Source organism: Ascaphus truei, chromosome 2, assembly GCF_040206685.1.
Source record: "Ascaphus truei isolate aAscTru1 chromosome 2, aAscTru1.hap1, whole genome shotgun sequence".
NCBI lineage: Eukaryota > Metazoa > Chordata > Amphibia > Anura > Ascaphidae > Ascaphus > Ascaphus truei.
Window position 1 is genome coordinate 232,650,906 of NC_134484.1, and position 16,720 is coordinate 232,667,625.

Sequence of the window (16,720 nt, forward strand, 5' to 3'; positions counted from 1 at the left end):
TCTAGTGATACAATTGATACTGCACCGACACACTTTATTCGAGCAAATACCCGGTATGTACCTGGCAGATACCTGGAATGCGCCACTCCTCACCTCTGACAAGCCCCGTTGCGTTTGCCTTCCCAGCCTGGGTTCATGCCTGGCTGACGGGCGGCTGATCTGTTAAATGATAATGATTAGGATTTAATAGGCTGCAATGCTTCGCGTGTCTACCAGATGGCATAAATTCATGAATTGTAATGCAGTTTATATATATATACTGTGCAGTATTGCAGCCAGCGGGAATAAAATGCTTCAATCCCTGCCTGGAAAATACCTCAATGCACTCGGGCAGAAAACAGTCACAAACCTCAATACACCCGGGTATACCCGAATTCGTGGGACTAGCCGAGCTCGAATAAAGTGTGTCGCCAGTGTACATATAGTGCATGTAGCACTCAAGTTGCAACACAAACACTCATAGAAGTAGCCACATAATACTTAGCTACAGTGCTGTCAGTCTCAGCCCTCAGCCCTCCAGGAACGATACCGCGGTTGAATAAGTCTCATATCGTTTAAAAACCTTATACCCATTAGGTTTAAATGAGGGATTTACTTTTACTTCCTTCATTTGAATAGTTTATTCAATTCTGTATCTCAGTGACGGTGTCAATCTGCCAATTCTGACGTAAATGTGTTTCCCTACCAAGTGCTTTCTTTCCCCATTGTAATATGAGGACAATTATGTGATTAAATTTGAGAACTATTTACTTACCATCAATAATTAGTGACATAACTACATTTGTTCTCTCTCTCCACAATAGTTGGCCAAATTATGGGTAGGACCCAGTCAGAATCAGTATGCAACTGCGAAATGTGCAGAGCAATGTATATATATATATATCTAGCTATTTCATCATAGATTAATAAACTTTCATTCAAGAAATACCACTATAAATTTGTTTTAGTGATTTTATTCTGTGGGACTACTTTGATGGATCAATTTATAGGAGAGGTTTTTATTAAAACTGTAATCTCTTGCGCAACTTCCATCGAGCATTAGAAATCTCTCTGTCAGCTGTGTGAATGCAATTGTGTACTCCTGAGGGTATATAACGCAGTCTGATGGGTTGATCCGCTATCCACCTCCCCTGACGAAGCTCCGCCTGGAGAGAAACGCGTAGGGCGTGGGCACAGTGACGTGGTGACATCACGACACGTGGTGCATCTGATTCAGTCACTGCTGAGACTTATTCAACCGCGGTATCGTTCCTGGAGGGCTGAGGGCTGAGACTGACAGCACTGTAGCTAAGTATTATGTGGCTACTTCTATGAGTGTTTGTGTTGCAACTTGAGTGCTGCATGCACTATACTGTATGTATCAATTGTATCACTAGAAATAGGTTTTCCCGAATACAACTTGCCAGCGATGTTAGAGCTGGGCTGATACTAGTAACGGCATTCATATGTTAGGTTAGCAACAGGGACTTCCCATTGATTCACTCTTATATATGTGTTAGGTGCTGCGATCTGCTGCTTGCCTTCTGTGAACATACACACGGTTACTAGATTTTGTCAAGAAGTTGGATGAATTGTGTAATTAGACATATATATGGGTCTCAGCGTTCCAGATTCATTAGATCATCTGGGTAAAACTCCACTAATTTAGGGCTGTCTATATTAATTATAGCCGTTGAGTTTATTGATTGACCTATCTTGTGACCAATCAGTTTGCACCACGTGGGATTTTTAATTGAAAATTTATTTTTTTATTTTTTGTCACTTTTGTCACTTATGTTTTTTCACAGTATATCATCACTGTATAAAATATAAATATATATTAATGTGGTGTGCACCACAAATGTACTTTCTGTGGGTGACTTTGTGACTTTGTCACATTTTCAATCAATTGTTAATATTATTAACTTCAAGTACATAGGCAGCACCCATTTGTGTCACAACTATGACACATGCGAATCTAAAATAATTTTGATATTGTTGACTAAGTCAGCGGTGTGTTTCCTCTCCTGTGTTGTGGAATATTTAATAAAATGAATTTCCAGCAGCGGTTTAATAAAAGAAAATAGAACATGTTTTCCAACATATCTTTTTCATAGTAACAAAATGAGGGTCATTGCTCAATTAGATCAGTGAGGAAGATACCTAAATACAGATTTCTAACGAACTTACTTGGATCACACAAAAAATACTTGGTGAGGTAAACAGAGTCAGAAACAAAGAATTGATGATTTCCTGAATCATTACAAAAGCTATTAAAGGTCCTAGCACTATTGGTAATTAGACTATTAATTATTTGTAATATTGGAATGGCAATTGGTTTAAGAAGATACATGTAGCCCCTTGCAGCTGCGAATATCATATAATCTGGGTGTAAGTAATCTTGCTTTAGGCCCCAAGTTAGTAGTGGTAAGAAGCAGTCCCCATTGGTTCTGCCCCTTTATAGTTACAGGTACTGGAGTTATTTTCCATGTTATCTTCTTGAGTTAATATTATTTATTCTAAAGCCCTTTTCGGTGATCCAGAACAAAGAGGAAGAAAAGACAGTTAACCCTAGTAGTGATTAATACAAAGGAGACCCTTGCCAAAAATCCAAGCAAGAATCCTGGCATAGCAGATCTGGGTAGATATGATGTGATACCCCTTTTTGTGAGGCCCAGGAAACAACTGAGGATACATTATTTGATGTACTCTAGTTTGATGAAAGAAGCTCACCGTTATGTTTTTATGATAAATTTATTTATTTTTTACAAAAGACCCTGGTGTCAATTTTAACTCGCACACAACCCTGCACCGGCCGAACCGGACCAGTTGTGTCTACCCTAACTCTAGGAAATGACGTTCCAGGCAGAATCAATGAATGGATGTACCCCATACCAAGGGGTGTTAAATACATAATGTGTTTAATTGTTGACAAAAATAAACAAATATATATAACAAAAAATACATTTTACAGCACCAATGATAGGCAGGGTAACTAGTGCGAGAGTTTAAAAAATGGCTTTATGCTTCAAACCAGGAGCTAAACACAAAACAGACAGAATACCATACTGAATACTGTATGACAAGGTAAAAAACAAAGGAAAAGGGAATGGGAAAAGGGAGACAGAAACAAAAGGATACTGATCCAGCAAAAAATGCCAAATTGGAATAAAAAAGCTGGAGATGCCATGCAGCTGTCAACAGGATCAACCCATTCCCACGATTTACTGCAAAACAAAAGAAGACAGTGCAGCCTCCATAACATAACTCTATAATAATATTTATTAAATTCCATAAGATAAAAACAGACCACTCCCAAAAATGGACAAAATTTGTGCATTGGGCTGTAAATAAAGGAGGAATCATCTGGGTAGTATGGAATACTCACCCGGTACACCTCCGTTGAAGGGCTGGATCCCCGTGGTGGTCTGACGCATGCACGTCTGAGTGAACGCCAGTTACTCCGAGTCTGTGCGCTCACACTACCTTCCCCCGGCAAGCTCGTACTGCCTGTTAGGTTCCATAGCTCCTCGACTCCGTTAGAGAGGTACTCCTTCCTGCTCCTAGATGCCTTCATACAACTCCAGCCCTTCAACGGAGGTGTACTGGATGAGTATTCAATACTACTCAGACGATTCATGCTGTATTTACAGCTCAATGCACAAATGTTGTCCATTTTTGTGAGTGGCCTGTTTTTATCTTTTGGAATTTATGAAATATTATTACAGAGTTACGCTACGGAGCCTGCACTGTCTTCTTTTGTTTTGCAATAAATATATATATATATATATCTCCACATTTTTTTGTGAGCAGCCATCTACAGCAGCAAACTTTGTTGAAAATAAGTAAAGATCTGTAGACAGGCGCTCATGTGGGTAGTCTGCTTCTGTTATCAACTTCGACAATAAATCCTAATATTGAGACGCTATTAACTGAAATGCAAGTTCAGAAATCACATTTAGACATTTTCAATTCAGATTCTTTTTTTTTTTTCAATTAGGATTTAAAGTTTTTTCTTCTCTTCTCTATTAAACATGTGTGTAATATTTTAATGTTTTAATTATCCTTGTTCTCTTTTGTCGTTATTTAATTTAGGGTTACTAATTAATTTAAACTGGATATAGCTGGCTGTAGGCCTGGTGACCATCCAAAAATGTGTGCCTATTTATTTGCCCGTCGAAAAAAAAAAGGTTGGCCTCTCCTGCAGTAGGTGATCAAAATATATAATTTTAGCATTGCAGAATTTATCAATATGTTAATCCGTAATAGCAAAAGTGGCCAGTTGGGTTGCTAAAGAGTCAATATTTGCACATACGGATGTTATACTTTTTGTGTTGATGTTGTATGTTAACGCACTTGATGCCTGAGGCTTGTGATGCATTGCAAATCTTGTTACATATCCTATGTTAGAAAGGTGTGATACTGTAGCTGATTAATTGATTAATGTATGGTACAGTATGTGTTCTGAAAGTAACAATTATCAAGAGAAATTTCAGAACACAGACAGAAAGAAAAACATGTTAGAAAGGATAAGTATAAACTCATGTAAACATTTGATACCCTAAATACAGGACTCAACTTGGGTAAAGGGTTCATGTCTCAGTATGTTATATACTGTATATATATTGGACCAGTTCCACAAAAATGTGCTAAGCTTTAGCATATTGTACCTTTACTCCCATTCATATGATGGGAAATAAATGCATATTTAAGCTTAGCATCCTTAGGTGGAACTGGGCCGTTGTTTCTTTACTTCAATGCAAATATGAGATGCCAATATGAGCTCCTCCTTCTCTCTACCGATAACCAAGAAACATTACACCTACATTACAATTTCTTAGCCATTCAGATTTCTTTCTTTCTTTGCATTGCTGATTCACTTTTGTATCACATCTAACGATGGTAAAAAAAATGTTTTCCAATTTGCCAAAATTTGAATTCGCTGTGAAAATTGTGCTCTTTTGCATTTTCAAATATATGTTGGAGGTGAAAAAAACCCCCACTTTTTTGTTTTTATTTCAATACTCTAAAATGTAAAAATTAGCAAAACTTTGCAATTTCGCACATTTTCACTTGTAGATGAAAAATCACAAGTTTGCATGGAGAACTTTCACTTAAAGATGAAAGTTCACAAAGAGAACGTTCAGCTACAGGCAAAATCTCTGAAGATTGCAAGCAAACATTTTTTTGCCATATTTCGTATTTGAGCATGGGTGAACGTTTGCGAAATTCATCAAAAATAGTTCAGTTTGCCCATCTTTTAAGTGTACAGCAAATCAATACACCACTTGTAAGCACATTCACACTGTATGTCTCAGATAGGTCTGCAACCCTACTTTTCACAAGCATGCAATTCCACTTTTGCCACTAGAGTTCGCTCTGACAAACTTTATTACGTTTCCCACAAACCTGTGAGTGTGAAAGAGAGGCACCTGTGCACAAAAAAAGTACACCTGAGCTACCTGGGATATATGCTAATTTAAATCATTTGTATTTACTGTGCATACCTAAATTAGTATACAGTATCTTTCACTCTCTCTCTCCTTTATAAAGTTTGTTGTGGCGAAATGGCATGTTTTCGCACTAACTTTTTTTTATAGCAAAATGTTTGCACACATTTTTGTTGATTTGTGAAGAAATAGCAAAGTTGTGCAAAAATGTGCGACCTGAACTTTTACAAGTGTGCCCATCTCTAGTAAGGATGCTTAAACGCTAAAAGAGCTATACAACTGTTTTTTTTTTCTGTCATGCATTAATCTAAATTGTATCTGCCAACACAACAATACATGTTTAGTTTGAAGTATCTTACCTTAATGCCATTTGCTGACTTAGGTGAGAGATGCTTGCCGTGTTTATTAGAAGGTATTGAGCTTCATTCACTAGAGAAAGAGAGGCTAAAGGGGCATCTGAAAATCCAGAAATGAGATAAGTATTTAGAAGCAGACTGTTATATAATATGCATGTCTTACATGAATGGCAAGTCAAGAGCAAGCACCACGATCAAAAGGAAAACTGGAAGGAGGTCTGAGTGAGGCATTTGTAATTTATAGATCTTACTCTCTTAGCTTGTCAAGAGATAAAGGGACAATGACTCTTATTCTGTAAAGTGCAAATAGAGTTCACCCGAGTGATAGATCCAGATCAGCGCTATTCACACTTTACAGAATAAGGGTCAATGGGGCTTATTCACTAAACCTCGATAAGTAGCTTATAGCACTATAGATGCCCTTATAATGCGATATTGCCTGTGTTGCTATTCACAAAGCTCCGATAACAGTGCAATATCGCACTGAAATGGCTTTTTTATAGTACTATAACACTCTGGCAAAAAAAATGCTGTACGATATGCCACAAAATGCCCGAAATCACATTTTTTGCCAGAAACTGCTATTCAGTAAGCAGTGATAAGCATACCGTACTTTAAAAACTTGCAATATTCTGGCACCAACTAAAGTCTGGGACTAAAGATATGCAAGATGCATAAAAGCAGTTTCTTTTATTTTTATGGCACAGGATTGATACCTATGCCGGCATCTCCAGGGGTTCCCGGGGGTCTCCACAGGTCACTGGGGATCCCCACATTTTGGGTCCCCGCCGGCCTCAGGTATCAATCCTATGCAATAAAAACAAAATTGCAGCCAGTTTCATTAACTTTGCGGCTAACTGCTAAGGTAATGAAAGGGTTAAATAGCAGGCCCTGCTTTGTTGTTGGTCCAGGGGGTGGAGAAGCTTGTAGTTGCCCCAGTGTGGGTATATAGGCCTTGTGGGAGGGTGGCAGTAGAAGGTAACCCCTTCATTACCTTAGCGGTTAATACATTTTTATGCAAATGTTGTTTTTTCATTTCATTGCAATGTATTGTATTTTTTGTTGTATTTTTTTTTAAAGGTTGTTCATTGACTGCCAATGTGCTTATCTATGCCCCTTTAAGGGTATAGATATGCAAAGTGACAAGCAATGTACAGCTCAACCCCCTTATAACGCTGTCCTTGGGGTCCAAAGAATCACATCGCGCTATAAGCGGATCGCGTTAGAAATAAAGTACAATTGTATGCATTGTATAATAAAGTATTTAAGATACCAATAATCGTGTTGTAAAGTATTCATATATATGAAAATTGGGAGCCACGCTTGCATCGCGTTATAAGCGGATTCGCGTTGTAACGGATCGCGTTATAACGGGGTTGAGCTGTACTTGTAATTCATTTCCCCCAAAATAATTTGTAATTAATACATTAATTTGTTTAAGAAAGCTAATTAGACCACTAGATTCTTTGCAAAAAATTGTTTTCTGGTCAGCAACTTGGGATTGTGCATTTTAAACAATGCAAACATCTATTCACTAAAAAACAATATCTATTATTGATAACCAATATACAACCTCCTCAATTTTCGATAACAATAACTCTTCAATGAAAAGGTCTCACTGAAAAGTTCCAATTTATTCCTAGTATAAATTGTGGGTTACCTAAATCCCATTCTATATTTGGTGGTCATGTTATCACCATGTCAAAACATACCTCAAAGTTGTACAATGAGGCAGTAATCAAAAGTAAATTCCTTAGCAATAAATTCTAATGTAGAAAAACTGCCAATACACAAGCGTGGAGTAGATAAACACTGGTAAAAAAAAATATTCCTTTCAATTTCTATTTTCTTTTTCAATTTATACTAGGAATAGGAGACTTTTTCATTAAAGAGTTATTGTTATCAGAAATTGAGGAGACTGGACATTGGTTATCAATAATAGCTATTGCCTTTTAGTGAATAGATGTTTGCATTCTTCATGAACACGTAAGTGCTTATCTCACATTTGCCTTTGCATGAGCCTTGTTGTGAACTTGCTTCACTATTGTTTTCTTTCTCTCTTATTTTTGAGGCGTCCTGATTTTTCCTGGACACTAACCCACAATGAGCCTATTTTCATACAATGACAGCTTTAACATTTAAATGATGCAATCTGCTTTAGCTGATACAGATTTTCACATAATACACCTGGATCAGGTCTACCCATGTGGTAATGACATAGTACTGATATACCTTTTCTCTTTGCGTCTGTATATCGGTTGAAACTTGATGACTGTCTGATCAGGCGACACTTGCGATTAAGAAAATGATACAGCCAATCTGCAATCTTCTCCCCACAATCATATGTATGCACTCTATAAAAGATGAATAAACAGTTACAGTAACTACAGTATGTATGGTGAAATTCATGGAATTCAAGAGATAAAAAGGTCCTAATGTTACATACAACTTGCCAAATCATTTAGTACATTACTATGTATATTATTTATATTCTTTCTGAATAAATAGGGGTGATTTACTTTAATACTTTGGCTAAGATAATAAACATATTAATGTACTAAATGATAAATGATTTGTCAAGTTGGCTGTAGCATTGGGCCTTTGTGTCTCTTGTTGTATACATAAGGTTACAAACCCAGTAGCCCTCCAAATTACATACAGTATACATATTTCTTTACGATGTATAATATATATATATATATATATATATATACACACCTTTATATATATATAGTTTTAAAATATTAAGTAATCATGTATTTTTCGGGATACAGAACTGAACTAATGGAATAGACAAATTCAACAAATAGATACACTGTACATGTTTAAAGCTCGCTATATAAAAAAAAGAAGCAAACTGAAGACTGTAAGAACCCACATTTAGTGGCCTTTATTTTACGCTTAATGCACTAGACTGAGTTAAACATGGCAATGTTTACTGCAATACTTCAAAGTGCCATCCTATATTAAAGTTCTTCCAAATATAACCAAGTCAGTGGCCTTGTGTGACCACCAGAGGGTGGAGTAAGTACAGTGATCGGCAGATTCCTTGTTTTTTGTCCCCAGTTTCTGTGTATATTTAATATATAAGATTTCTTCAAGATTGCAAGGATACAGTATGTCACAACAACATGGTTATGTTCTTTTGAGATGCTTATACTGTATGGGCCCAGGGAGGAACTTTGTCGTTTGATAGTTTGACAGGATTATATGTTTATAAAGTGTCAGGTTTACGCTGAAATGTTGCTTTGTCAGTGATTTGTGCCTTTATGATATCACTATATGCCAAGACTTCCCTGTCAATTCTTTTGGGATGTGCAGCTTTATTTTTCTAATTTTTCCCCAAAATCCTAATACTTGTGTATATATACAGTTAGGGAGATACAGGTGGTTGGCCAACTGATTAATATGGCAGAGTGGGGTTGTCATGTTTGGAACAGGTTCTAATGCATGATATTGTGTGCAGCAAATGGTGGTCTTTTATCGATAGCTGGTGGTGGTCTTAATCATTTGAAGGGGTTCAATGTATAGTTATAAACAAATGGGGGCCCCTTGACCCATACCAGAGTCTAGGATTGGGCAATAAACTTGTATCTTAGCAATACCACGATATCACAAACTGACGGTATGACGATATGTAAAATCGGTGTTACATTTGCACTATGCCCAGTACACTGACTACTCGTGTCTCCTTCCTTCCTGCTCCCCAGCCTCTACAGTCCTGCAGACACATGTTGTAGATCCTCCATGTATCTGTCTGGTGTCAAGGAAGCAAGGGGGAGCCATTTGCAATGCGGATCACAGACTGAAAGGATGTATAGGAGTGGTGATATTGCCTGTACGTGGAAATGGAAACAATTGCCTACAAATCCTTTCCAAGTACACTGTGTTCCTTCCTTCCGACTGCCCTTTCTAATTCACCTGAGTGCTAGTCTGTCTGACTGTCTTCCCCACCCAGTATTGTATTTTATGTCTTTATTTATATAGCGCCATTAATGTACATAGCGCTTCACAGTAGTAATACATGGGGTAATCAAATAAATAAGATAATATAAATAACAGGTCATGGGAATAAGTGCTTGAGACATAAAAGTAACATTAAGGAAGAGGAGTCCCTGCTCCGAGGAGCTTACAATCTAATTGGTAGGTAGGGGAACGTATAGAGACAGTAGGAAGGAATTCTAGTAAGTGCGTCTGCAGGGGGCCAAGCTTTATGTATCATGTGTTCAGAATATCCACAGTGCTACTCATATGCTTCTTTAAGCAAGTGTGTCTTAAGGTGGGTCTTAAAGGTGGATAGAGAGGGTGCTAGTCGGGTATTGAGGGGAAGGGCATTCCAGAGGTGTGGGGCAGAAAGTGAGAAAGGTTTAAGGCAGGAGAGGGCTTTAGATACAAAAGGGGTAGAGAGAAGACATCCTTGAGAAGAACGCAAGAGTCGGGATGGTGCATTAAATGAAATTAGGGCTGAGGTGTAAGGAGGGGCAGAAGAGTATAATGCTTTAAAAGTGAGGAGGAGCATTGAGTGTGAGATGTGGGATTTGAGATCCCCTGTAGTGTCCCCCCAGACACACTCCCCCCATCTAGTAATAACGTCCCCTTAGCTCCTCCAGGGAACCCCTGTCCTCCCTCTAGCAACCTCCAGGTCCCCTTACAGCTATCTCCAGTAGTGATCTGACTCCTGCTGAGCCTGTCACCCGCACTTTCTCCTGGCTCCTGAGTTGTGTCCTGTCTCCCCCCCCCCCTGTTCCCCCCAGGGATTTGACTCCTCGTACCGGTATCCCCTGGGCCCGACTCCTCCCTCTCCCAGCGGTTTCCAACTCCTATATGTATTGATAGGCAATTGAAATAACCAAGCATTGGTGACAGCGTAATAATGGGCCGTCATTGTGCTTGAGACATTGCACAACGTTCTTTAAGGTCTGTGTATTAGGGCAAAACTGGTTACATTTTATGGGGAAAAAACTTGCATCAGGTATCACTATAGAAACAAAATGATGTTTTCTTCTTTGATGCAGAGAATCCTTTATGTTTAACTACTTGGAAGTACCCAGCGATCCACTGTTTGTGTGTGTCTAGTTAGGCCATTCATTAATTAACCTATTAGTGACAGGACAATATTATTTCAAGATTTGTATAAGGTGAAACCTGCACTCTGTCTATCCTTTCTATCTATCTCTCTAACCCTATACTTTAATATGTTGATATATAATAGCAGTATTAATATATACACCATATGAAGTGTGGTGATATCCAAATGCACATATTATACACATTTTTAATGAGAATCCTACACTGATTTTGCAGAGAAAATAATCTATTTTAAAAATTATTATGTTCCTTTCTTGCTTTGGATAATTGGGTCCAGCGAACATTGCTACCTTGTTTAGTAGAGTTATACGCTTCTACATGCAGTGCAGTTTTTATGGGACTTTGAATAGAAATAAATATACTTGGCTTCCCCCCTGCCCACCCCCCCCCCCAATAATAAAACATAAATAATAAAACAGTAATTTCTCCACTATATCAGTGCATTTTCCAACAAAACAGCATAAATCTGTTAGTAATTCATTGGTCTCACAACTTTTAAATAAATATATATATATGTATGTATATATACAGTATGTAAATATTTTATACCATTTTGTAAAATATATATATATGTATATATATATATATATATATATATATATATATATATATATATATATATATATATACATATATATATATATATATATATATATATACATATATATATATATTAATGTGTGTGTATAAATTTTTATTATGTTTGTGAGTCGCACCCTGAAAATGTACGTGCTTTGGGTATAAGGAAATTTTAAGATACTTCTTCTACTGAGAGAATACAAGAACATTAATATTAATTCAAATTAATTATTGTAATATTTTATTAGAATGTATTTTTTTCTTCTACCTAACAGATAGTTATTGCGATATATATTGTTATAATGATACATTTCTTAATATCGTTATCGTGGGGAGTTTTTTATGTCGGCCAACCCTACCAGGGTGAAGCCAAACTTACATAGAACCAAGAGTACTGAATGTGTGTTGTTTTCTTCTGTGCTGTGTGCAATATCATTAATAGAATATGTATGTGGATTGCATTTGAGGTCACAAGAAGTCAGTTGTAATTAACACTGTGTTGATTCCCCTCTTCCCCTCTCTGAACTATGAGCTTGTTTGCTTCTTCCAGGCAGCCGTTCACTTTTTTTCATGTCCAATGTTGATTCGTACTAACTTTTACCTCTTCAATTATATCTATAATGTACCCCAGAAAAAAATTAGTTGGGCCAGAAAAGCATTGGATGAGGGAAGAGTTATGAGCACTGATGTACTGCTACACTAACGCCATGGAGGATTGAATGTGACATGGAAGCAGGGCCTGGAATTAGACATCTACTGCTGGAGTCTACCCATCATGACTATAAAATCTCCCTCTCGGTAATGCAAACTGGGTTCTCCTACATCCCTAGCCAGTATTGTTACCACCATAACATAATTCCCACATGGATGACTCCCTCTATTATTCCATGCATATTTAATCTATATACTGTATCACTTACCTATCTCCACAAACCTTGTTTTGACATATGCGCGTTGAATTTCTGCTGTCATCATTTAGAGGTATTTCTATGGCAGCCATTCCTGAAGACACGGAATAAGACATGAATGACCTAATATGTTCAGTTACAACATGCAGAATTGTCACTATCAGCTCTGAGCATGTAAACGGAAACCTAATGAAGGCTCTTGGAGGTGGAAACGTTGCTCTTGTTATGTACTTGTAGCCAGGTTCCCCTTGTTATGCCGCCCCCCCCTTTCCGCTGCGCAGGGCCGCCGAGGACAAGGGAGAGAGGGGTACTGGTGCGCGAGCCGCGCGTTACATACTGTTGCGGCCGGTTGCTAGGGACGCGAGCGGGCGGTTGCCGGGGACGCGATCGGGCCGTCGTTAAGGCCGCGATCGCGTTGCTCCGGTCCCGGCGGCTCGGGAAGCAGGGCACCGCCATGTAGAGTGCTATTGCGCATGCGCAGGATGCCAGCTAACGCGAGAGGCCCCAAACAGCTCGCGCATGCGCAAGGCAGGACGGACAGCCTCCAGGGTGCACAGGGGCAGAGCCACATGACTCCAGGGAGCCAATAGGGCTGCAGATCTCCCCAGGAAGGATATAGATACATTTCGCGGGGTTTTGCACACGGCAGTTGGTGACTGGAGCAGCTAGGGGGAAGGAGGTAGGGTGCAGGGGTCAGTGACTCTCTGCACTAGGCCAGCAATCCCCTAGGCCCCAGATAGCCATGAGTCATCCTAGCTGATTATTGTAGGGACAGGCCCTAGGTTAGGGAACCTGCCCCATTATCTATTGGCTAGTAGTGTACCACGGACAGTGATCGGTTGCTAAGAGGGAGCTGGACTATCTCCACGGAGACCAAGCTAGTAGTGGCTGCGGCCTGCTGGCAGCAGACAGACCCTAGCCAAAGTAGAGATGGTGCGGAGCTGCGGTGATATTATCCACGCTGGAATTCACCCCACGCGTAGGAGGATATCCCGGCGGATCCGACCCCAGTGGTATAGCGGCCCCCGTGGCTGGAGCCCGGGAAGGTAACCCACAACTCACGTGCACCAACAAGGCCTATCACCAGACATAGTGGCTGCGCAGTCACACACACACATTGGTATATGACTTGGGAGTGCGAGACATTGGTTGGGGTTACTGGACACAGTAAGGGATCACTCTTTGGAAGGTAGCGTCCGCCGTGACGCATAAGGTTAGCGTCCGCCGTGACGCATAAGGTTAGCGTCCGCCGTGACGCCTATGTGTTAGCGTCCGCCGAGGCGCCTAAGGTGGTAGCGTCCGCCGCGACGCATAGAGTGTGGGCTACTGCTGTAGCGCAAGTTAGCGTCCGCTAGTATTCATGCTATGCATAGTAGTAAAGGTATTAGTCATTATCAATTCCGTTGTATGTGGTTATTGAATGTCCTGCGAGGAACCACTCCCCCTCTGGTGGGAGCCATCGCAGGTGGAGGCGCTGCACCTATTGTAAGTGGTTATCCCTAGTATCGTATTGCCCCAGGTTCCCCGTGGCGGGAGCTCAGCCCTCCTGGTTACAAAACAGGTACAGCACCACACTGATCAGTAGTCAGATACACCTATCCACCTAATCTCACTTAGGGTGGGGGTAAGAGGGCTACATACTCTAATAATTTATTTGTGGATTACAATATGAATTCAATTTAGAAGGCCTGGAAATCTCTCGACAATTGCTATTAAGTGACAGTTTGCTTCTTGTCTTCTCTGGAGCACCTGGTATCCTCTCTCTATTCCTATTTTGATATATCTCTATAACAATTTTGCTACAGACTAAAAAGAATAAAGAACAATTTTGTTACGCAGTACCTGATGCTACTTTTTAGTGATTTATAAACCTGGCTAATCTGTTAAATTCCATTTCAGAATGTGTACATACTGTAACGTAACAAATTAACTCCCAGAGTAATCAAGCAATGTTAGGGGTTAAAAAATAACCTCCTTTGCCTTTAGCCTTCTGGAAACAGAATATGTTTCATTCCAGAAGGTGGCACCAAATAATAATATGAAAAAAGCTTCAAACCTTGAAAACAAAAAAAGTAATATAAAATGCCCGCTCTACAAAATATGTTTACTTTTTTCTCTCAATTTACTTGGGCAAATAAATCAACGAATGTTGTTATACTGTAGTTGTCTTTTGTTAGTTGAGAGTTACTGCTTTACAATGTGAAGTGTTCCCTCAATCACACTGAAATAAACATACACATCTACACACTGATGCCCTCCCCACTGCTTTTTCTGTTTACTTTTTCCTCACTCCTTTGTGAATTTCTCTGTTATCTCCAACATCCCCACTGCACATTATTTATACACCCCTCTCCCAACAACTTATATACCCCTCAATAAAAAACACCCACACAAATCCTCTATTCACACCCTCTATCTACTCCTTCCCTCTGCTGGGGATCTCCCCATAGCCTGAAGTCAGACATACACACCTGATCTCACTCATGCGTCCCTGCCATCTCTTGACCTGTAAATGGTGTTAACCTTTCCATTTAATACTGACCAGCATTAAATCTCACCCCACAAATCAAGTATCCCAATAGCCTGCCCTCATGGCTAATGTCCCACACTCAGTCACTCCTACCAACCATTGTGACCATGCATTGCCCTCTACAGCACTTACTCCCTCACCTACTGTCTCTGTAAGTTTCCCATTAAACTTCTTAGATTGTAAGTTCTTCAGGGCAGGGATTTCCTTTCCTAGTGTCTGATTTTGCTGCACTTATTGTATAATTATAATTCCCTGTACTGTATTGTTTGTGAAGCGCGGAGTACACTTTTGGCGCAATATAAATAAAGACATACAATACAATACACTGAGAACTGTAACTATTAAGCCATGTTAAGCCTTTTACAGCACCCTACTAAACAATTATTTTCTACTAAAAATGCCCCTTATCTGATTTAACATTTCTTTATTAATGTATTTGTATTTTTTGTATGCAAAAGGATCACAACAAACAGCAAAAAATTAGTAATGTTACAAATGTTGAAGTGAGTTAAATATGTATTTAAATATTTTTTAGTGTATATTATAATCCAACGTCAAAAAGGGGAGATTATTCATTGTAAAAACAGGAATGTACATACCTCCTCTCTTTATGGAAAAATGGAAAATAAGAGGACCACCAAATAGTTTGCAGTATACAAGATTTCCACGATGGCTTTACATTTCTCCACTTTTAATTTAATAAACGTGACAGAAAATAATGAATAAATAATGAAAAATACTATGTGCCAAATGCAGCCCACAACATCATGCTTGTTGCTCACTGACCTTTTCCCTCAAGGATCATGATGTCTTGTTTCAGGTCAATAGATGGATGGATAAGGCACAACTTTGGTTCCTGTTTCTGACTAAGACAAACCCCATTCTCATTCACTATCATCCAGTTCCGATCAAATAGCAGACCTTGCTCTGCTACAGGCCATTCGGAAACCTAATAAAAAGAAAACAGAAACAAGGAGCAGATGAATCATTTATTTAATCAATCTCAGCACAAGACACAGAAATACAAATATTCATGGTAATGCCACAGTAAAATCCTCTGAAATATAAAACTGGAAAGCCTTCATACTGACAGACAATACATGTCCAAATGAAACGCCGTGAGCTTTATTGCTACAGCCTATGAAAAGTATAACATTACTACTTTAATTGAGTTCATATAACATAACCTACATTTTTTTTTTTTTTTTAATATTCTGAAATATTTATTTGGTATGAAAATGTAATATTATATGCTGTTAATTATTTTCTTAGAATTAAAAATACAAATGGTATAATAATCAGGAATTGAGCTAATTTCTCAGATACTATTTATTTATCTTCTTCGCAGCCTGGAATACATAAATACTCGCCGTGAAATGCTGATCTTCATTTTTTTTTTTGTTTCAAAATTTTTATTGGGTTTTTAACCAAAGGAGTACATCGCAATATCAGGGGCATTTTGGGGGAAAGGTGCATATGAGTCTCAGGAAAGGTTTACCAGAAAATCATAAAAATGAAAACCTTACGGCTTATGGAAGCGAATAGTGACTGGCGTTCTCCCTGCGAAACCTCACATGGGTTTGCCGTCAGGCTAAAGCTTGGCCCCTGCCCGTTAGAGGTTGTATTGATGTACTAATATTCCGTCGAACTTCTCTGGGAAGAAACAAAGGATAGAGAGAGAAAGAAGGGTAGGGGAAAAAGAGAAAGACGGGGGAGAGGAGTGGGACGGGTGGGAGAGGAGGAGGGGGGTTGGGGTAGGGCATGGGGACAGGGAGGGGGAGAGAGGGCGGCCACCCCCCACCCCGTCGGAGACCCCACGAGGCCGGGACA

The 16,720-nt window shown here is 39.1% G+C and overlaps 1 protein-coding gene across 1 annotated transcript in view; it reads right to left on the bottom strand.

The window, feature by feature from the left end:
- MOCOS (molybdenum cofactor sulfurase) overlaps nt 1–16,720 on the bottom strand; it is a 510,054-nt gene that overhangs the window by 14,239 nt on the left and 479,095 nt on the right. The window contains exons 9-12 of the mRNA XM_075585954.1: nt 15,677–15,839; nt 12,373–12,454; nt 8,018–8,139; nt 5,789–5,885 (exon numbers count right to left, since the gene is read on the bottom strand). Coding sequence (XP_075442069.1) covers nt 5,789–5,885; nt 8,018–8,139; nt 12,373–12,454; nt 15,677–15,839 — 464 coding nt within the window. The remainder of the gene's footprint in view (nt 1–5,788; nt 5,886–8,017; nt 8,140–12,372; nt 12,455–15,676; nt 15,840–16,720) is intronic.